Source organism: Cavenderia fasciculata (genome assembly GCF_000203815.1).
Source record: "Cavenderia fasciculata unplaced genomic scaffold Scf_ET2XIPL01CNAVH-3, whole genome shotgun sequence".
Taxonomy (NCBI): domain Eukaryota; phylum Evosea; class Eumycetozoa; order Acytosteliales; family Cavenderiaceae; genus Cavenderia; species Cavenderia fasciculata.
The window spans coordinates 1004053-1024668 of record NW_004457723.1 but is presented as its reverse complement, the minus strand read 5'-3'; the positions used below and the strand labels follow the sequence as shown (position 1 = coordinate 1024668).

Sequence of the window (20616 nt, the reverse complement as noted above, 5' to 3'; positions counted from 1 at the left end):
ATTAATAATAGTTTTAAATTTATACATCATAAGGATTACTAAATTGAATTGATAAAAGATTTTCTGGCATTGTATCTTGGAATGACTAAAAAAAAGTAAGAGTGATTAGGTCAATATTATATATGATAGTTTGATTGTTTGTTTGTTTGTTTAGTTACATTTTTAAAATCGTCAAATGATAATTTTCCTTTGTTTCCCTTGTCTGCATCTTCAAATGTTTCAGCAACGATGGTAGCAACTTGATCCTTTAATAGATTATTACCAACCATCATTGTCAAAACTGTTTCAATATCTCCTTTTGTTATATATCCAATATTGTTGATATCATATACTCTAAATAATACTAAGGTGTGATGGTTTCGTAAGTATATTGTGACCAAATCAATCAATCATCTGTCTCTAAGATCCACCGATCATCATCATCATCATCATCATCATCACATCATTCAATTCATACATTTTAATTTATCTTCCTTTTTGGCATTTGGATGAAAGACTGAAAGTGTATTTACAAACTGAGCAAAGTTGAGTTGACTGTCACGATTGACATCGAATATAGCTATGAGACGAGGTAGAAGAGGATTCATTGACAACTCTGGTATACCTGGAAAATCTTCTACATTTATGACACCCTTTTCTTCTTTATCTAGTCTTTTGAATCTCTTGAATAATCTCTTTATCTCTTTTTGTGAAACTGTCATATAAAAGATAGATTGTTAGTTATATATATATAACAAATAGACTATTGTATAGACACTGTGATATTGATCAATCATCATATGATCCCATGCACATGTATATGCACATACAAACACCTGTTATTTGTTGGACTTCTTCTATTTCCTCTGTTCTTAACGTTGATTTATTTACACCCATATTCTCTATCTCTATAATCTTCCTCTATATATTTATAAAAGACTAAAGTATACACAGTCCTCACTCAACTCTATTATTAACAACAACTTGTTCACAAAACAAGTTTGATGAATTTTCCCTTTTTGAACGCAATATTGGGTATAACAATTTAAAAATAAATATTTAAAAAATCTTTCCAAACTTCATCTTTTATTGCAGACCATCGGGAACTGAGCCTGTCCATTTAAATTAAATTAAATTGAATTCTTACGACATTCGCACATGTATACTTAAATTATCTGTACAATTATTTATCTGTATATATTAATATCATCTATTACTACTACTACTACTATACCACCACTAAATCTAACATTACATTACATACATTATGAAACTATACTTATCAATCATATTAAACACCATTGAACAAATAGAGAACCAAAAATTACAACAAATACTAAAGATCCAACAAAAACAACAAAAACAACAAACAATACAAGTAAAAGAGGAAGACGAAGCAGAGTTGTTTCGATTCATAAATAATCCAACTTATGATAGTATGTAACACATGTATTTTAAAAGGTGACGTTGTGTGTGCCTAGACTAATCTTATTATTTATTAAAGGTTATGAACAACAAGTAAAAGCTTCAAATGTTACATATTTAAAGATTAAGAGTATCTATGAACGAAATATATCTCTCAATAATCATACTTCAGAGTTTAAAAAGCAATACAAACAAATTATTGGTTGGTTTATTTCATCATTGACAAACTATGATCATAGTCCTCGTCCAACCCATACCGAATTAAATGATTTACTTTTATCAATCATTCCATTATTATTTGATTTTAATTTTGATGTATGTAACCTAAGTAAATATTGTAAAGTCTCTATCCATCCATTATAATATTGACATGTGTTATTTTTTTTTAGCAATATATAACCATTTCAAATTTAAAAGGTAATGAATGTACCATATCAACTGAACAACGGTTCTCACAATTAATGTTAATGGCATCTGAAGATGATAGAAAGAATGAACTTATGATTTATCATTTGTCAATGATACAAAGTCCAAATTCACCAATCATTCAACAATATGCAAAGTATGTTTTCTTTCCTTCTTCTAATTCAAATTAATTTTATAAAACTAATAATAATTATCATTTATTTTAATATTTTTAGATTAATATTAAAAAATGTAAAATCAAAGAAATTATATTCAATTATTCATAGACATTTGGATGCCTTTATAAAAGAAGGACATGTAAAAGATGAAATTATTTATTTGTATTTGGTTCAAAAAGGATTTATTTACAAGAATCGACATTTTTATTCTATTTGCAACACTATCATCTATCACATTTGTAAAGATGCATATACACAAAAAGAAGAATATTCTTCTTTTCAACGTAAACAAACGATTGTACAACTCATAGATTTGGCAATAGAGGCAAAAGACGTGCATATGCTCAATATCATATTCAAACATATTAAAATGGATACTCATTCTTTTCCAAAACCAGTGGTCGCCTCCAACTTTATACTTTGTGCCGATCAATTAAACCAATACGCAATTTCATTCAAATCGCTTTTTAGTGACAATGTCGACATTATCGTTTCAATTAGCTATTTGATCGAGTTTGTACAATTAAACCACTCCAATTATCATTTTGGCTTTTTATCCTCCTTTTCTTCATCCCCTACCTCTACATTGAATGAAAAACTGTTACGATGGGTATTTGATTTAATTACCATTGGAAAAAAGGAAATTAAATTGCAAGAGAGAATCATTACCAAAATAGATACGATTAGATCATCACCACTAGTGTATCAAAGTTTATTCAAGATTCATGGACATTTGGAGAGTAAGGCTAAAAAGTTTGATCAAGAAGCATTTCCTCTATTTTTGGAGGCATTTAGACATTTGGCCACCTGCTGCATATCCACTCTACCATTTACCAAGGTGCATTTAAAGCAACTCCAAAAGGTACTTGGATCAAATTACCGTCACTTTTTAGACTATGATGACGAACGTCCAGAGTTGGAACGAGAGCTTGTCAGACTGGCCCACAATCTCTTTTCAAACCACCGATTCTTTAGATGGAAGGTATCAATCGATATTGCCAAAACAATAGTATTTGACTTTGTTCCTTGGCACGATACTGGCTTTACAAAGCTCATCAATGCATCGCAATTCAATCCAAGAATGCTCAGAAGCATGGAACGCACCCAATCGGTAAAGTCCGCCGTTCATCTCTTGCAATTCTATTCGCAGTTTGAGATTAAATTCAAAATCTCTTCTTCCAACCTGGTCATCAAGCTGGTTGACCAAATCGTCGATTCACTTCCAACTCATCCTCAGGTATCTCGGTTGGTTCGAATGCTCTCTGATCATCTAAAGGGTAAACTAAAGGAAGAGTTTGGCGATTGGATGCAAAGTTCATTGCGTATGGGGTTGCATCACCTTTTGGGACACATCACAACCACCAAGAATGTTGAATACATCTTTGACATGTTACACTATCACTACTCTGAGGGTGGTCGTATTGGACAAGATTGTATGAGACTCGAGGATGCAGTCCAATTAATCAACTGTCACTATCAATTCCATCACAATGAAATGATCGATTTGGAAAAGACTGGAGCGTGGAGAACAGCTGACTTTTCCGTGCTATTAGAAGCCATCATGTCAACATGCAACATACCTACACTCAGACACTACCTGTTTACCTATCCAGATGATTTCTTCCGTATCGGCAACTGGGAGAGTATCTATTATCGACTATCAGATGACACACTCGATGACATTGAAAGACATATTACCGCCACTCAAAATACCAAACTATTCAAACTCCTACCAGAAGGGAAAATACCAGCGATTAATAATAATAACAATACTACTGCAACAACATTGAACTTGCCAAACTATTTATTCTCTAAAATAGTTGATTTATTATTTCAAGATATTGAATGTTCAAATCAATGGATTGTAAGATCACTCGCACAAGTATCCAAATACTTTTTCAAGATGGTATCATATCGTAACGACGGTGCAACAAACAAATATAGATCCATTCTATATGATAAGTTTATGGGTTCTGGTACTGATGGTCAGAGTCCAATGTCTTTGGTTCAAACAAGTCAAATCAAATCACTCAAAGGTCAAGGCTTTGTAGAACTCACGAAGAAAGAAGTTATGCCTAGTTTGGAGCGACTTTTACTTTTAGAGTATCGAGGTCTTAGAAAACATTTCCTTCCAAAACATTTTCCAAAACTCCAAGACCTTTATATTCAAATTCATCCATTCCACAACATTCTTTCATTCGACACCATTTTCAACAACGAGGAGTGTACCACCTTGGAAACTTTAACATTGACTTTTAAAAACACACCTATCTATCCTCCCGAAATATTCAATTTCATCAAAAGCTATATAGATTCTTGTCCAAATCTAAAAAGATTGACAATCAATTCATTCTATTATCATATTGATTATTTAGATTTATTATTTAATTATTTAAAATCTAAAAATATTAAATTTAATTCTAAAAACAATATTAATAATTGTAATAATCCAAATGGAGAAAGGGAAATAATAATAGAATATAGAGATTATGTATCACAATCCTATTTAATTTCACAAAACGCTAGTGGATTTGAAAAATACCTAAGGTATTGTTCAAATTTGCATATGAATGCAAGCACCGATTTTAAAGTGATTGCAAACAATCAACTCTTCCACTCGATCACTACTCTATCGTATCGTCTATCAAAAGTCAATACAAAGTTTACAGAACAGATTGCAGATCAAGATCGTTTCAAATCAATTCAAACCCTTACATTGGGTATTGGAAACAAAGATACCGTTCTTACATTGGATATGGTAGAATTGTTGGCAAAGTTTGGAGCACTTAAAAGACTAAAAATCAAGTTTGTCATGTTCAAACCCTATGATTTCCATGATGCACATTTAATGGCTGGAGAAATGGATGAATTATTTAAAAATGTATTCCTTCTCATCAACAAGAGCAATACTATTGAAACAATGACTGTTCACTATCATCGATCCAAAACAATACCAATATTTGTCAACCTTGATAAATACACTAATGATTTTGGTTCCTTTATTCCTAATCTTTCTTATACTCTTTTCCGTAGAAAAGAAAAGGTGGAAATGGAAAAGGAAAAGGAAATTGAAATTGTACAACAATAAATCTTTAAACATTCTCTACTTTGTAATTTAATTTTTTTTTTTTAATATATATGTATATTTATTATAATACACACTAATCTAAAATTGTTATTTAAATAGGTATTGAGGGAGGGTTTACACAGATCTGATTATTTGTTTGATTTGATTTGATTTTAATGACCCATTTGGGAAAGTTTTGGAATCTTTAGATTTAAACCTGCAACATTTTTCATAATTGAGTGGAGTGATGATAGAGTGGTACCACCACTGCCACTGGTGCTGGTAGTGCTACTTGATGGCACTTTAATTGGCTGTACAAATGCTGGAGAAGATGTTGATGGAGTTGGTTTAGAAGTTGATGATTTTGGAGCGGCAGTGGCCTCCTCCTGTTTGTTGTTTGATTTTTTAGTGTAAGATCTCTTTGGTTTTGTTGGTTGTTTCTCTGGTTCTTCTTCTTCTTCTTCTTCTACTACTGGTTCTTCATTCTTTTTTGATTTCTTGGTGTATGCTCGTTTTGGTCTTTCCTCTACTGGTTGTTCCTCTGCTGGTTGTTCTTCTTCCTTGTCTTGTTGTTTATTCTTTTTTTGAGGCAGCTCTCTTGGTACCCTTCTTGACTGGTGGTTCCTCGGGCTCAACAATTTCTTCCTCTGCAACTTCTTCCTCTTGTGGTTCGACAATGGTAACTCTCTTGCCTCTTCCAGTCTTTTTTACAGGTGGTTCCTCTTCGATTGGTTCTTCAACGACCTCTTTTTCAGCTACTACATCTTTTGGTGGTCTACCTCTACGAGCAGCAGATTTTTTGGCAGGCGCTTCAGCTGGTTCCTCTTGAACAACCTTTTTCCTTTTCCTTTTCCTTTTCATTTTTCTTTTTTCCTCTTCTTCAATGTCTTGGGATCTCTTTCCTCTTGTTGATCTCTTTGAACCGGTTGATTTCTTGGGGACTTCCTCTTCAACCATTTTTTCCTCTTCTTGTACAGGTTCTGGTTCGGGAGCCTTTTTTCCACCTCTACGACCGGCTGGCTTTTTGACTTCCTCTTCAACAACCTTTTCTTCTTCCTCTTCTGGTTCAGGAGCCTTTTTAGCACCTCTACGACCGGCTGGTTTCTTGACCTCCTCTTCAACAACTTTTTCCTCTTCTTCTTCTTGTACAGGTTCTGGTTCGGGAGCCTTCTTTGCACCTCTACGACCGGCTGGCTTTTTGACTTCCTCTTCAACAACCTTTTCCTCTTCCTCTTCTTGTTGTACCTTTTTACCACCTCGGCGACTGGCTGGTTTTTTAACTTCTTCCTCTACTACTGGCTTTTCTTCGGTCAACTTTGTTTTCTTTGTTGATCTCTTTGATGACTTGGCTGGAACAACTTCCTCCTCTTCCTCTTCCATTGGCTCTTCTTCTGGCTCCTCCTCAACCACTGGTTCTTCAACCTTTTTCTTTCTACTTGATTTTGAAAGTGGTTTCAAAACTGGTGTAGGTTTCTCTTGTTCCTCTTCCTCTTCTTGAATCTGTCTCTTTTGACCATGCTTTTCCTTTTCCTTTTCCTTTTGAAGTTGAAGTTGAAGTAGTTTTTCTTTTTCTTTTTCCTTTTCTCTTTCTTTTTCTCTTTCTTTATCTTTTTGTTGTTGTTGTTTTTCAAGTTTACCAATAGATTCTTCGAGTTTTTCCTTTTCAGTCAAACGTTCAGAGAGTTGAAGTTCAAGTTGTTTGATCTTTCTATCCTTTTCCTTGGATTCAATGACAATGCTCTTGTCGTTGGATTTGATGACGACAATCTCTTCTTTTAGTTGATCGACCTTGGCCAAGAGTTCATCATTTTGTTTGTTGGCATCGCGAAGGGAACGCTCGATCTTTTGGGTCTTGGCATCTTGACTGCCAAGCAATGTATTATTGTCGTCTTCCAATTTTTCATTTGTCTTTTCCAACTTTTTCATTTCCTTTTTGAGCACATCCACTTGCTCTGCCAAACGTTCTCTTTCCTTTTCAATCTTTTCTTCAATGGATGATGATTTCTCTTGCTTTTTGGATAATTGTTGGTTGAGAGCCTCCAACTTTGCAACAGAACGCTCGAGTTCCTCCTTTTCACCCTCGAGTTGGGATAGATGGTCGTTGAGCTTCTCGACCTCTTCCTTGTGCTTGGCTTGGTCCTTTTTGACCTTTTCCTTGGCTTGTTCCTTGGCATCGGTCACCTTTTGCTTGGACTCTTCCTTGAGCGACTTGACCTCGGCAGTCAGCTTTTCATTGAGTTGCTTCAACTTGGTGTCGGCCGACTCCTTGCTGCCAATGTCTGCTTGCATGTTCTTGACACTCTTTGAAAGATCGAGATTGTCCTCTTTTAGCGAGTCGACGGTCTCTTTGAGTTTGAGGATCTCGGCCTTTTTGTCAGAGACTTCTTCGCGGACCTTGGCGAGCTCCTCCTTGGTCTTGACCTGCTCTGCCTTGATACGCTTCTTGTTGTCGTCGACCATCTCGGCCTTTTCCTCCTTCCACTTGGTCTCTTCCTTTTTAATGTGTTGGTCGGCCTTTGCAAGTTGTGTCTCCAACGAACGCACCTCTTTGGTGGTGTTTTCCAAGTTTTGTCTCATCTCTTCGAGTTCGCGTTGGCGTGACTTTTCCAACTGGTCAAATTTCTTTTCCTTTTGGTTGATCAATTTTTCTTGTTGTGCCATTTGCTTTTCACAGCTGTCGACTTGTTTCTCCAAGGCAATGATGCGTTCCTTTAGAGCCTCTCTCTCTGCCTTTAGTTTGGCAACCTTTTCCACGAGCACTTCCTTTTCACTGCCAAGACTATTCAATTCATTCTTAACCTTTGAATCGATTGAACTATTTTCACTCAAGAGAATAGAGTTTCTATCATTGACCTCTCTAATCTTTTCGTGCAACACCTCAATATCCTCGTATTGTTCCAATATTTTGTCTTCAAGCATTTCCTTGGTTTCATTATAAATATTTCTTAATTCTTCCAAATCTTTATCTTCCATTGATTTTCTTTCTTGATTTGTTTCATCCTTTAATAAATTAAATAATAAATAAGTTTAAAGAATATTATTTATCTCTCTTTCTCAACCTACCAATAATATTTGGATTCCTTGAGTTAATATTGAATAACATTGTTCTTTTGTATCATCAATTTCCATATCCTTTAAGACTAAATATTAAATAAATTCAATTAGAATGAATACATATCAATAATAATAATAATAATTATAAAATAATGAACATACAAATGTTATATTGTGTTTTTCTGTGTGATTGAACTTCAATCAGCTGATGAAGTGCAAGACTTGAGTTCAAATACTCTTTTTCAAGTATAGCACTTTTATATTCCATTAACTAATAGTAGTAGTAGAAGTAGTAGTAGTAAACATTAGATAGATGTTATGATTAGTAAATCAGTTGATTGAGGAATAAGAGTTTAGTTTAGTTTACCTCTTCATAAGAGTTGTTTTCTGTAATGATATCAGTATCCATTTTTGTGATTGGATATAGACTGATATAAACCCTCTACTACTAATACTTTATATAAAAGTTTGGTTAATGAATCTGTTGTAATAATAGAGATGATAGATATATAAATATATATATTGATATGCACGTTGGGTAATGACAATGATAAAGAGGGCTGACACCTTTTTAAATTTGAAAATAAAAAAACGCGGGAAACTTTTGAATCAATCATTCTACTCAACATACTGTGTTTACTACAATCAGAATTACAGAGAAGAGAGATATCCCATTCAAAGAGTTTTAGTTTGTTTGAGAGTAACTTTCAAACAACAACAACAACAATAGATAACTTTTAACAATGCAAAGCTCAATGTTATCATTCTTGACAAAGAAGACTGATTCTACATCAGCTTCACAAACTTCACCAAAGAAACAACAACAAACGAGTACGACAAGTAAAGATGATGATAAGAAGAAATCATCAACAACCAATAATAATAATGATAAGAGTAGTAAACTAAAAAGAAAGAATAGGGATGATGAACAAGTAGAAGAAGAGGAAGAGGAAGACAGTAATATCAGCACTCGAAAGATTGAAGATGATATCTTTGATTTGAGTGATGACGATCATAAAGTTGCAAGCCAAGTCTCTTCTTCCTCTTCTTCAAATTTCGAGGAAAAGTCGATTTCACCACCAACTCCAACACCAACCAAACCAAAGAAAGCTGCTCCTAAAAAGCCTGCAAAATCAACAACAAAGAAGACTGCAACAACAACTAAAAAGAATACAAAGGAAAAGGAAAAGGAAAAGGAAACCAAAGAGAAAAAGGAAGAGGATAACGATCATCAATTAAAAAGAAAAAGATGGAAGAAGATCCAAAGAAAAATAATAATAATAATAATTCCACTATTCCTGCTGTCGGCACTAATAATAATAATACAATGAGTGATTCACAAGAATCATCTGCTTCATCAACACCAATTAAATCAACCTCACCAATTAAACAAACAACTTCACCAACCAAGAAAGACAACTTAATTCCAACTGTTACAGTTTTACCAACCAAAAAAAATCTGGAAACCACTACTTCAACAACTTCAACTACCTCTACAACAACAACAAAATCAAACGATGAAAATGAAATTTTAGAAGAAGAAGAAGAATTAGAGGAAGAAGAGGATGAGGAAGAAGTAATTGAAGAAGAATTTGAAGAAGAAGAAGAGAATGAAAAAGGTGAAACTGTAGTTTTAAAAAAGAAAATATTTGTAAAGAAACCAGTCAAACAAAAATCAACTGCCAAACAATTGGAACAAGAATTAACTAATCTTTCAAAATATCATCCAATCACTGATGCACAATGGAAAAAGGGATTACCGTATGTATATTATTAATATTAATATTAAAAGATTGATTTATTTGTGTATTAATTATTATTTATTTATTTATTTTTACTTTTTTAGAGTACCATATATGGCATTAGCAAAAACCTTTGAATTAATTGAAGGAACATCACGTAGACTTTTAATCATTGAACATTTAACCAATTTATTTAGATCGATTATGGCATTGACACCAGGTGATTTGATCAATACCATTTATATGTCAATCAACAAGATTGGTCCATCGTATGGTGGCAAGGAGTTGGGCATTGGAGAATCGATTTTGATGAAGGCCGTCGCTGAAAGTACAGGTCGTACAATGGAATTTATCAAACAGGAGTTAAAGACGGTTGGTGATTTGGGTATCATTGCGCAATCGAGTAGAATGACCCAGACAATGATGTTTGCACCACCACCACTCACCATCCAAGGTGTATTCAAGATATTCTCGCAGATTGCCGACATGACTGGCAACTCTTCACAAAACAAAAAAAAGGATCTTATAACAAAGTTGTTGGTCAGTTGCAAAGAGAGTGAAGCACTCTACATTATCCGTTCGTTGCAGGGTAAACTACGTATTGGGTTGGCAGAGCGATCAGTGTTGATTGCGTTGACTCGTGCCATGGTCATCTCGCCACCTGCACTCATTGCATCGGAACCCAATGGCAAGTTGGACACTAGAAAGGGTAAGACTACCGAGGAGTTTGCAAGTGTGATAGACGCGGCTGTTGCCAAGGTCACACGTGCGTACAGTCAGTTACCCAATTATGACCTGCTCGTACCTCGATTGATAGTGGCCGATGGTGTTGACACGATCCTCGAGACGTGTCGGTTGATGGCTGGTATCCCCGTCAAGCCAATGTTGGCACAGCCAACAACCGGTATCACCCAAGTATTGGACCGATTCCAAGAGATGGAGTTTACCTGCGAGTTCAAGTATGATGGTGAACGCGCACAAATCCATCTCACCGAAGACGGTAAAATCAGCATCTACACACGTAACCTCGAAGACTATACTGGCAAGTACCCCGATATCATCGCCAACGTCAAGCGATTCATTGGAGAGGGTGTCACCTCTTTTATCCTGGATTGCGAGGCTGTTGCGTACGACCCTACCAACAACAAGATTCTCTCGTTCCAAATCCTCTCTTCGAGACCTCGAAAGGGTGTTTCGTTGGATCAAATTAAGATTCCAGTCTGTGTATTTGCCTTTGACTTGCTCTACCTCAACGGAAAGAGTTTGATTGACGAGCCATTCTACAAGCGTCGTGAAGTGCTCTATGCCAACTTTAAAGAGACGCCCGGTGCCCTCACCTACGCCAAACACGCCAACATCTCAGATGTCAACGATATCCAGCTGTACTTGCAAGAAGCCATCGACGGCAACTGCGAAGGTTTGATGGTCAAAACTCTCAAGGAGCAGTCCATCTATGAACCATCCAAGCGTTCGTACAACTGGCTCAAGATCAAAAAGGATTACATGGCAGGCATGACAGACTCGGTCGACGTTGTTCCCATTGGTGCATGGTACGGAAAGGGTAAGCGTACTGGTGTCTATGGTGCCTATTTATTGGCATGCTATGACGATGACAATGAAGATTTCCAAACTCTTTGCAAGATTGGTACTGGGTTTAGTGATGAACAACTGAAAGAATTTACTGAGATCCTCGCACCACAAGTCACCAATAGTTGTAAAAACACCTATATCGTATCTGACAATTTAAAACCAGATGTTTGGTTCAATCCATCTCAGGTCTGGGAAGTATTGGCCGCCGATCTCTCCATCTCTCCCATTCACACTGCTGCCGTCGGTGTGTTGGATCCCAACAAGGGCATAGCTCTTCGTTTCCCAAGATTTATTCAAATTCGTAAAGATAAGAATCCAGAAGATGCAACCACCGCCTCTCAAATCGTTGATATGTATAAAAATCAAAAAATCAATAGTTTTAAAATGGTTGATGAAGATTATTAAAAATATAAGGAATTCAACAATCCATCACAATCAATTAATTCCAAAACAAACAAAAATATAAATATACTTTATTATTAAATTAAATAAAGTAAAATATTAAATAAATTAACTCTAGTATATAAATACTTAAATTATTATTTTTTTTTGAAAGGGTAATTTATTTTTATTCCAAAGTCCAATCTACCTCACAAAAGTTGGTGTAGACTAAAATCCATAAATACATGTATCTATTATTAATATATTAATTATTAAATAATAAAGGGGGAGAGAGTTTTGGTTTGTTGTTATTGTTATAGTGTTGTTGTTGGGGTCTTTTTAATATAAGTTATATTGTTGTTGTTATTTGGTAGTGATGAGTAGAGGAGGAGGGTGGTGGTAATTGTAAAAGAGAAGAAATATAATTGTAAAACATAAATAATACTAACAAATTATTTGCAACCTAAATAAATAAAAGAAATATATATATATAAGTAAAAGGATCTCTCTCTCTCTTTCTTTTTATACTTTTAGTTTTGTAAACTTACAATTCTTTTGTTTAGCGGGTGCGGTATCAGAAAGTTGTGCGTTACCAGTTTGGTTATTTGGTTCGTTTGGAGTATCAATCATACGCTTCTTAATATCCTTTGCCAAACTGATAAAGGCTTCTTCTACATTTATACTGTTCTTGGCAGAAGTTTCCAAAAACTTAATTCCATATTCATCGGCAAGAGCTTTTCCTCTTGAGCTATCAACAACCTTTTTCTCTGGCAAATCACATTTGTTTCCAATTAACATTTTGTTTACAGATTCGGTAGCATGTTGTTCGATATTTCTAATCCAATTTCTAATATCTAATAATAATAAATAAGAATGATGACTATTAATATCCGGAAAAAATAAATTGACAATGAACTGGTTATTTTGACTTACTTCCAAATGATTTTTCATCAGTAACGTCATATACCAATAAAATACCCATAGCACCACGGTAATAGGCAGTAGTGATAGTTCTAAATCTTTCTTGACCGGCAGTATCCCAAATTTGTAATTTAATTCTCTTTCCTTCCAATTCAATTGTACGGATCTTAAAATCAATACCAATGGTGGTAATGAAACTTGGTGTGAAAGAATCTTCAGAGAAACGTAATAATAAACAACTCTATAAATAAAATAACAAACAAACAAATATTAATATCCAAAAGAATAATGAAGGTATTTCTTGCTTTGTCATGAGATTGGTATTGAGATTGTCCTGTCCAACTATTATTATTCATTGATTATTGATGATGACGATGACGATGATGATGGTGATCACCATTCATAGGTTTAGGGAAATAGCATATATATTGTCCTTATTGTCATCGATTGCCAAATCCAATGTCATCAACCAATCAATCAATCAATCAATATACCAATAATAAATAGTAAATAGAATAATCAACCAATCCAATCCAATAATCAAATTTGATTTAAATGATATTATATTATATACCTTTCCTACACCACTGTCACCAATGAGTAATAACTTGATGAGATAATCATAAGCTGCGCTCTTGTTTGAAGCTGTAGTACCTGTATTTGACATTTTCTATCTTTTTCTCTTTTTTTTATATTATGTTGATGTAAAGTTTCTAAATAAATAATAAGTATCCTGTTGTTGAATTTATATTGTTTATCTAGATGATGATTAAGATGGACAAGATATGAGTATTAGTAAATTATAATTAGTCTACAAATCTAAACTATTGAGATGATGATGATGATGATGATGATTGAAACAAAAACAAATCCTATGGTGTGTCAATCCCACTGTTGCAAGCATTTTTACCTTGAGAGGAGGATGAGGAGGAGTAGTTTTAATCGTATATTTATAGAATAGAACTATAGTCGATCAATCAATTGAATTGTAGTAATAATGAAATATTTTGAAATAACAACAATTTTTTTTTTTTACAACAAAATTAATAAAAAAAAACACAAACGAGAAAAAAAAAAAAAAAAAATAGGAGGGCAGACCGATAATTATAAATAAAATTTTATCATCACAACAATCACACAAGCAAGTCCCTGACATCCCAAGTCTAGGAGATACTCTAAATGATTGACAAAATGATTACAACACATCTCTTGATGTGATTGATGACTATTGTCTTTATCTCATCAAATTATTATTATTATTATTATTATTACCACTACAATATTGTCCACAACAACTACTGTTACTGCTACTATACTGACAATGACTTTGTGAATTAAAAATATGATTCCAAATAATCTTGAAATAACACTTCTATCTGCTGTTGTTTATGTCTATTCGTTATTGTACCTGTTCATGTGAAATTATCTAAATATTTCTTCTTTTTCTTTTTCTTTCGTTTTTTGTTATAGATAGATAGATAATAATTATGTTGTTGTTTCTCTCTCTCTCTCTCTATCTAATTATTTTAAATTGATATTTATGTTGTCGTTTTGTAGTTGTAATTGTATCATGTATCAATAATATTATTATGATAATGGAGAAAAATAAACAAACACTCTTTCCCTTGCAGCTGTTGTTATTGGTAGGTGGGTGAGTGGAGTGAGTAGTGTGTTGTGTAAATGTAAGTGGTTCTGGTGGTGGCGGTATATATGTGGTGAGCAATAAGACGACGACGGCGATGGTGAGTTGTTGTAGTATCGTTCTCTCTCTCTCTCTCTCTATGTCGACCAGTCGCTTTGCACCTATAGGTATATTAAATCTGATTTGTGACTATAAATCTATTCTCTTCTCTTTTGATTGATAGTGATGAATATATATATTCACTTATTGATTGATATTTACTACTAACTAGTTTTAAGAACAATGAAAAGAAAAGAAATATAATAATATAATATGATATGATAGGTAGGGTGTGGGTGTGATTGTCTTGCTAGCAATGATAGATCAGGTGTGCAGACACAGAGTGAGAGGGAGAGAGAGTGCGAAAGGGTTTTGGGTTTTTGTTTTTTTTTTTTTAAATTATTTTGGAGTGGATGGTATCATCGCTTTGCTTGTTCAGCTTGTTTGAATTATGCCTTACCCTTGTTTAATTCAGACTTGTTGTTGTCTAGTTCGTTTGTTCGTTCGTTTATAAAGGTTAATATTTAACTCTTCTTCTTCTTTTAATAAATAATTAGTAGTATAATATTGCTTATACTTTGTTTCTTTGGTCTATAATAATAATTAAAGTATTTGTTCCTCTGTCATTAAATATGGAGGATGAGTTTTGCGCAAAAAAAATAGTTTGTGAATGGAATTCCATTCTTTGAATTCAATATGAGGAGAACCTCCAAAAAATTTTTTCATTATAAAAGCATAGTATAGTATGACAGACGAGACAAGACAAGACTGTTTCGTTGATTCATAAACAATGAATGTCATCCAGTATCGGTTGCTTGGTGCATTCTTTCAACATAGTAGTTTGTTAGTTAATATTAATTCAGCAAATAGAGACAACGGAGCAGCTTCATTTGCTTCATTTCGTTTAATTAAACGTCAGGTCAGTGTTTATTACACCTAATGACATTAAGTGAATGGTCAAAGTAGAGCAGAGGTAACCAAAGAAACCATAGTCTATGAAAGAGGTGATCGATCCCAACTTCAATCTCATATCATCATTATTATATTATATTTCCAATTTACAAACATATAGCTACAACAAGTTAATTTAGTTTAGTTTTAGTTTGATGACCTACCTTTCTTGAAATTGAATTGCCTGATGAAGTCCAGCAAAGCGGCTACTACTATCAAAGCCATAATCGGTTAATCTATCTAATCTTGAAGCAAATGAAGACGAAGGTGATATGTCGTATACCGTTGTCCTACAACCAGAGAGAATAGCGAATACAGATCGGCTGTCTAGTTTCCCCTCACATCGAGATATATGCAAAGATGATGGGTTGGTTGAAGGATTAGAGTAACACGGACAAAACAGTGAAATACCTTTTCAAAGATGGGAGGCTTTCCATTCAACTGGATATTTAAATTGCCGATCTTTTTTGGTTTACGAGGATACTGATGGAAAGTTTCAGGAGTTGCGATGATCCCCGTATCACGATTTTTCAAGGGCTAGGCTCCAATGGATTTGCGGATATTGAAAATATCTACAATTCTCAAGTACTTTTGGATATGGACAAGGTACATACATCTCAAGACCTCTATAGTAACCCTCATGGCGATGTGGGTGATGTTGTTGTTGCATTGTTTGAAAGAGAGCAAACATCATTTGGGAACTCTTTATCCCAGTAAAAGAAGTAGACGGTTGTAGAGTGAGTGCTAACTTTTTATAAATCATTTCGAGGAGGGTATTAAACTCCAACAATGTAAGGTAAGCAAACAAGAAATCTCCTATTCGGATCAATCTTTATCCGCATACTTTAAAATTTTATTTCATCAATCAAGATTTATTTATAAATTAAAGTTTCACATACCCATATATAATACACAACTTCACTTTCATTGTTGTGAGATAAGAGAGAGATATATATAGTTTCAATAGATATATTTATATCTATATTGTACATATACACAAAATATTTATTTATTTATTTATTTATTTATTTATTTATATATCTAAAATGATGAAATTCATTGTTTACATTTATTTAATTTTATCAATTCTCCTAATTGTTTATTGTACAGCTCAAGATTATTATCCTGTTGATCCAACTGGTCGTTGTGAACCTTATATAGGTGATCCCATAGGTACCCCCATTTGTGACGGACTTTTGGCCAATGCTAGTAAAGATATTTGAAATATTTATTTATCCCCTAACCCCTCTGTCCAACCAAACTAACTTGATCCATTTAATTTCTTTATTAATCTTCTACTAGATTCTGTTTATGTCAATTCAACAACAACTCAGACCGATCTGAGAGATCAAGCATTACAATTAAAGTTAATTCTGGATTTTAGTGGTTCAGATGCTTGTAAGATCCAAGATACCTATAAAACTCTATGTGCATTTGTAAGTATAATATTATTAGAGTGAAAGAAACTATTCCAACAAACCAAAAAACTAATATATCAATATTTATAGTTTTTTATGGAATGTGTAGAATTTAAAGAAACAAATTCATCGGTTGTATTGGCATTCCCAAAATACCCATGTTCAAAGAATTGTGTCAATACAACTAATTTGTGTAGTATCCCAAAGTCATTTGTAAACTGTGATGCAACCATTGTCAATGGAGTATACAATTATTCAACCTTTCCACTAGAGACATCCTATTATAATCTAACGTCGTATAATGGGGGATCGGCCAATTACTCGGTTACCTGTCAAGACCCATATTTAATAGATTCCAATGTCACCTATTCACTTTGTCCAAGTCCACTCCTTTTACATCCAACCGATGACCATGCTGCTTCAAAATACCAAGGTTACACGTATGTCTCCAACACTAGTTCATGTGTATCGCCTTGTCCATCGCCCATCTTTACACCCAAGACTTGGAAACAAATCTATACAATGGGTGATATTTTATCGTTCCTTTCACTCTTTTGTACGTCCTTTTTAATCATCACCTACGGTCCACTGAATCCAAAGATGACAAGGTTTGACAAGATTAATATTTGTGTCATGTCTGGTGCCTTTGGTATTGCTTTGGCAGGTGTTATCCAGGCATTCAAAGGTGACCAGTATCTCTGTCCAGAACCAGGTCGTTCTGCTTCCCCCATCGACGACTATTGTATTGCAACAGGGTTTATCCTCCATCTGTCCGCACTCTACGTTGTGACATGGTGGTCTATCATGACCTTTGAAATTTGGTATGCCATCAAGACAGTCGGATCTAAGAAAAATGAATATTTCTTCAAATACTATTGTATCGGTACTAGTATAGTTTCATTGGTTTGTCCAATTGTTACTATATCTGCTAGAGATTATCATGCTGGTCCTGGAAATGTTTTGTATGTCAGAAAAACAAACCAACAAACAAATAATATTTACATTTATTAATTTTATTTTTTTTATATAGTTGTTGGATAGCAACACCAAAATATAGAAATGCATTCTTTTGGGGACCATTGGCTGTATTCTTATTTGCTGGTACTATTTTCTTATTATTATTAATGAGAGAAATCTATCTTGTAAGTAGACTTACAAACAAATATTTGTAGTTGTTTTGTTTTGATTAGATTAACTTAATATTTTAAATACTTTTATATTTAGATTGTATCAGTAAAAATATCAAAAACCGATCAATCAAGGTGGAATATTTTAAAAATGGAAATCAAACCAATTTGTAGTTTGTTGGCATACTATACAATTCTTTTGTATTTGTTTTCTTTTGATCAATATGTAGTATCATCACTTGATCGATTTTATGATTCCATTCCAACCTACTTTGCATGTTTGACAAATCCAAAGACTGTTGATCCTATTGCAGAATGTATTGTCCAAGGTCCCAATGCAGTTGGCATAGGCTTTTTTGTTTTCTGTATCCGTATCTTTGGTGTTTTCAGCTTCCTCCTCTATGGATTGACGAGTCGTACCAGGAGTATTTGGAGAGGATCCATTGTGTGCAACAATAGATTTGCCAAGATTATTAGTGCCAAACTCGACCACTTCACATCATCTACCGGTTTTGGTTCATCTACCAACAACCACTCTGGGTCGACCATTACACCTGGTGGTCCAAATAATATCAACTCTGAATCTGAATCTGGGTATTCTTCAGGTGCTACATTTGGTATGAGTGCCATATCAGTTGCACATGAAATGGATGAATTGTAAATCAAAACAAATCCAAATTAAATCCAAATTAAATTAAATCATCTTTTTGTAAATAAATTAAAATTAAAAAAACATTTGTAAAATTTGTAAGAAAGAAATAAATAAGTTATTTGTTATTATTATTACTTTGTTTTATATAAATGGTACAATTAAATTATAAAGTTTCCAACGATTATTGTAGAGATTGGATAAGTTGGATAATTTGTAATTCTTTTTAAAATTGGTGTATAACCATGGGATCCAACGTTTGAAAGGGATGGTTCTAAAGTGACCAAGTATCTCTACGGTCATGGTGTCGGCGAGCACTACGTATAGCTGCCACGAGAGGATGGCTGCAATGGGGAGATGTACCAAACAAGCACACAAAAATATATAGTTGTGTTTTCCAAGTTGGTGACAGAGTGCATCCTCTAATGGCGTGTTTAGTATACAGTCTCGGAACGGTTGATATGAAAGATAACAGGCGTATGAGATGCCCATGATAGCATACACTAGAAATGATATAAAGTAGTGGTGGTTACGAACACCTACACAATTGGCAATAAATGGACAATGATGATCCATTCTACCTGTACATCTTTTACATATTCTACAATGATATGATCTACTACTAGTTGATTTGTTTGCATTACAATGCTTACATTGTTGTGTTTTAGAGGTTCCACCAACAGATGATGAATCTCCATCTCCACCACTCTTATTATTGTTGATTGGTTGTATTTTCATAAAAGAGGTTGTTGTGATTGCCATATAATAGTAAAAGAGTATTGTGAATACGAGGAATACACAAGTAAAGACATTGAGGTGATAGACTAGTGAAGATGCCTCCAAATCGCGTGTCATCACGAGATAGGGAAAGTAGACCGAATACCAAAGATAGAAAGCAACTAGAATAAGCGATGCTATAAAAAATACCAATACATATCCAACTACTCTCTGTGCAATTCTACCAATTTTAGCGTGTGGGAACATGCCATTGAGTAAATCTGCTACCAATGGTAACAAGATAACGATGACTGTTAACACTACAAAGTCAAATAAATCCATTCTACCAAACTATCTAACTAACTATTACATATGTCTAATCTATATAGCAATGAAAGAGAGAATGACCTTTTGTTGCATTAATTAATTTTAATTAAAAAAAAAAAAAACGAACGATTGACCAGAGCAATCTTTAAGATTTCTATCTTGCTTTGTGTGTAATTATAGCAATTTTAGTTAGATATAACAAAACAAAAGTGTTTGTTAGTAATAATACATAGCATTAGGGTATATTTTAATGAGTCACGCTCGTAAACATGTCACATCCTCTCTGAATGATTTGGTCGAACCCAATGAAACACAATCCATCGTCAAGGTTGTTGACATTCGGGGTGGCAAATTAACAGAGGTACAATACTCAAATGGAACAACTACATTGGCTATCCTCCCTTCTAAATTTAATAAAAAGTTATGGATAAAGAAAGGTAAACATACATAGATAGATAGACAGATAGAATGAAATATATAGATAGAAAAAGTGATATGTTGCTAACTATTAACTTCTATCTTGTTGTGACGTATAGGTAGTACATATGCTATTATTGATCAAGAAGATACACAAGAAACAAGTAAGGTTAGAACCTCTATTGTTAGTATCTTGGGTGAAGATCAAATTAAACATCTTGTAAAAGTTAATCTTTGGTATGTAACAAACAAACAAACAAACAAACAAACAAACAAACAAACAAACAAACAAACAAACGACAGAAAAGATAGTATACTTATACTTATGCAATTATATCTTCTATATAGGCCAAAAGAATTCCAAGAAGATAATACTAAACAACAACAACAACAAAAGTCTATCGATAATAACAACAAGATTGTCATAAACAACTATGATAGTGACAGTGATGGTGGATTAGATGATTTAATTGGAAATCCAAATCATAAATATGTTGCAGATAGTGAAGATGAATATGAAGATGATGAAGACAGTCAAGAAGAAGAAAGTGATGATTAATATGATCTTGATCGATGGAGAGAAATA

The 20616-nt window shown here is 33.8% G+C and overlaps 9 protein-coding genes across 9 annotated transcripts; 4 read left to right on the top strand and 5 right to left on the bottom strand.

The window, feature by feature from the left end:
- Positions 1-19: 19 nt before the first annotated feature.
- On the bottom strand, positions 20-876 carry cnbB (calcium-binding EF-hand domain-containing protein; the record flags this gene model as incomplete). The annotated part of the gene is made up of 4 exons (XM_004367055.1): positions 20-85; positions 159-331; positions 458-694; positions 810-876. 4 exons carry the CDS (start codon positions 874-876, stop codon positions 20-22), a joined length of 543 nt encoding a protein of 180 aa, XP_004367112.1.
- Positions 877-1246: 370 nt separating this feature from the next.
- DFA_07248 (uncharacterized protein) lies at positions 1247-5076 on the top strand (the record flags this gene model as incomplete). Its single annotated transcript, XM_004367054.1, has 5 exons — positions 1247-1415; positions 1484-1719; positions 1794-1966; positions 2046-2970; positions 3265-5076. The coding sequence occupies 5 exons, from the start codon at positions 1247-1249 to the stop codon at positions 5074-5076; spliced, it is 3315 nt and encodes a 1104-aa protein (XP_004367111.1).
- Positions 5077-5228: 152 nt separating this feature from the next.
- DFA_07247 (uncharacterized protein) lies at positions 5229-8518 on the bottom strand (the record flags this gene model as incomplete). Its single annotated transcript, XM_004367053.1, has 5 exons — positions 5229-5633; positions 5767-8055; positions 8119-8195; positions 8272-8380; positions 8477-8518. The coding sequence occupies 5 exons, from the start codon at positions 8516-8518 to the stop codon at positions 5229-5231; spliced, it is 2922 nt and encodes a 973-aa protein (XP_004367110.1).
- A 334-nt stretch (positions 8519-8852) lies between these two features.
- On the top strand, positions 8853-11846 carry lig1 (DNA ligase I; the record flags this gene model as incomplete). Its single annotated transcript, XM_004367052.1, has 4 exons — positions 8853-9066; positions 9094-9260; positions 9353-9870; positions 9956-11846. The coding sequence occupies 4 exons, from the start codon at positions 8853-8855 to the stop codon at positions 11844-11846; spliced, it is 2790 nt and encodes a 929-aa protein (XP_004367109.1).
- Positions 11847-12274: 428 nt separating this feature from the next.
- Positions 12275-13410, bottom strand: rab8B (Rab GTPase; the record flags this gene model as incomplete). Its single annotated transcript, XM_004367051.1, has 4 exons — positions 12275-12285; positions 12371-12676; positions 12756-12984; positions 13318-13410. The coding sequence occupies 4 exons, from the start codon at positions 13408-13410 to the stop codon at positions 12275-12277; spliced, it is 639 nt and encodes a 212-aa protein (XP_004367108.1).
- Positions 13411-15328: 1918 nt separating this feature from the next.
- Positions 15329-16045, bottom strand: DFA_07244 (uncharacterized protein; the record flags this gene model as incomplete). Its single annotated transcript, XM_004367050.1, has 3 exons — positions 15329-15449; positions 15540-15786; positions 15952-16045. 3 exons carry the CDS (start codon positions 16043-16045, stop codon positions 15329-15331), a joined length of 462 nt encoding a protein of 153 aa, XP_004367107.1.
- A 379-nt stretch (positions 16046-16424) lies between these two features.
- fscH (G-protein-coupled receptor family protein) lies at positions 16425-18581 on the top strand (the record flags this gene model as incomplete). The annotated part of the gene is made up of 5 exons (XM_004367049.1): positions 16425-16584; positions 16678-16811; positions 16884-17755; positions 17824-17935; positions 18018-18581. The coding sequence occupies 5 exons, from the start codon at positions 16425-16427 to the stop codon at positions 18579-18581; spliced, it is 1842 nt and encodes a 613-aa protein (XP_004367106.1).
- Positions 18582-19003: 422 nt separating this feature from the next.
- On the bottom strand, positions 19004-19628 carry DFA_07242 (DHHC-type zinc finger-containing protein; the record flags this gene model as incomplete). Its single annotated transcript, XM_004367048.1, has 2 exons — positions 19004-19072; positions 19113-19628. 2 exons carry the CDS (start codon positions 19626-19628, stop codon positions 19004-19006), a joined length of 585 nt encoding a protein of 194 aa, XP_004367105.1.
- A 235-nt stretch (positions 19629-19863) lies between these two features.
- Positions 19864-20589, top strand: DFA_07241 (uncharacterized protein; the record flags this gene model as incomplete). Its single annotated transcript, XM_004367047.1, has 3 exons — positions 19864-20050; positions 20150-20267; positions 20379-20589. The coding sequence occupies 3 exons, from the start codon at positions 19864-19866 to the stop codon at positions 20587-20589; spliced, it is 516 nt and encodes a 171-aa protein (XP_004367104.1).
- Between the last annotated feature and the right edge of the window lie 27 nt (positions 20590-20616).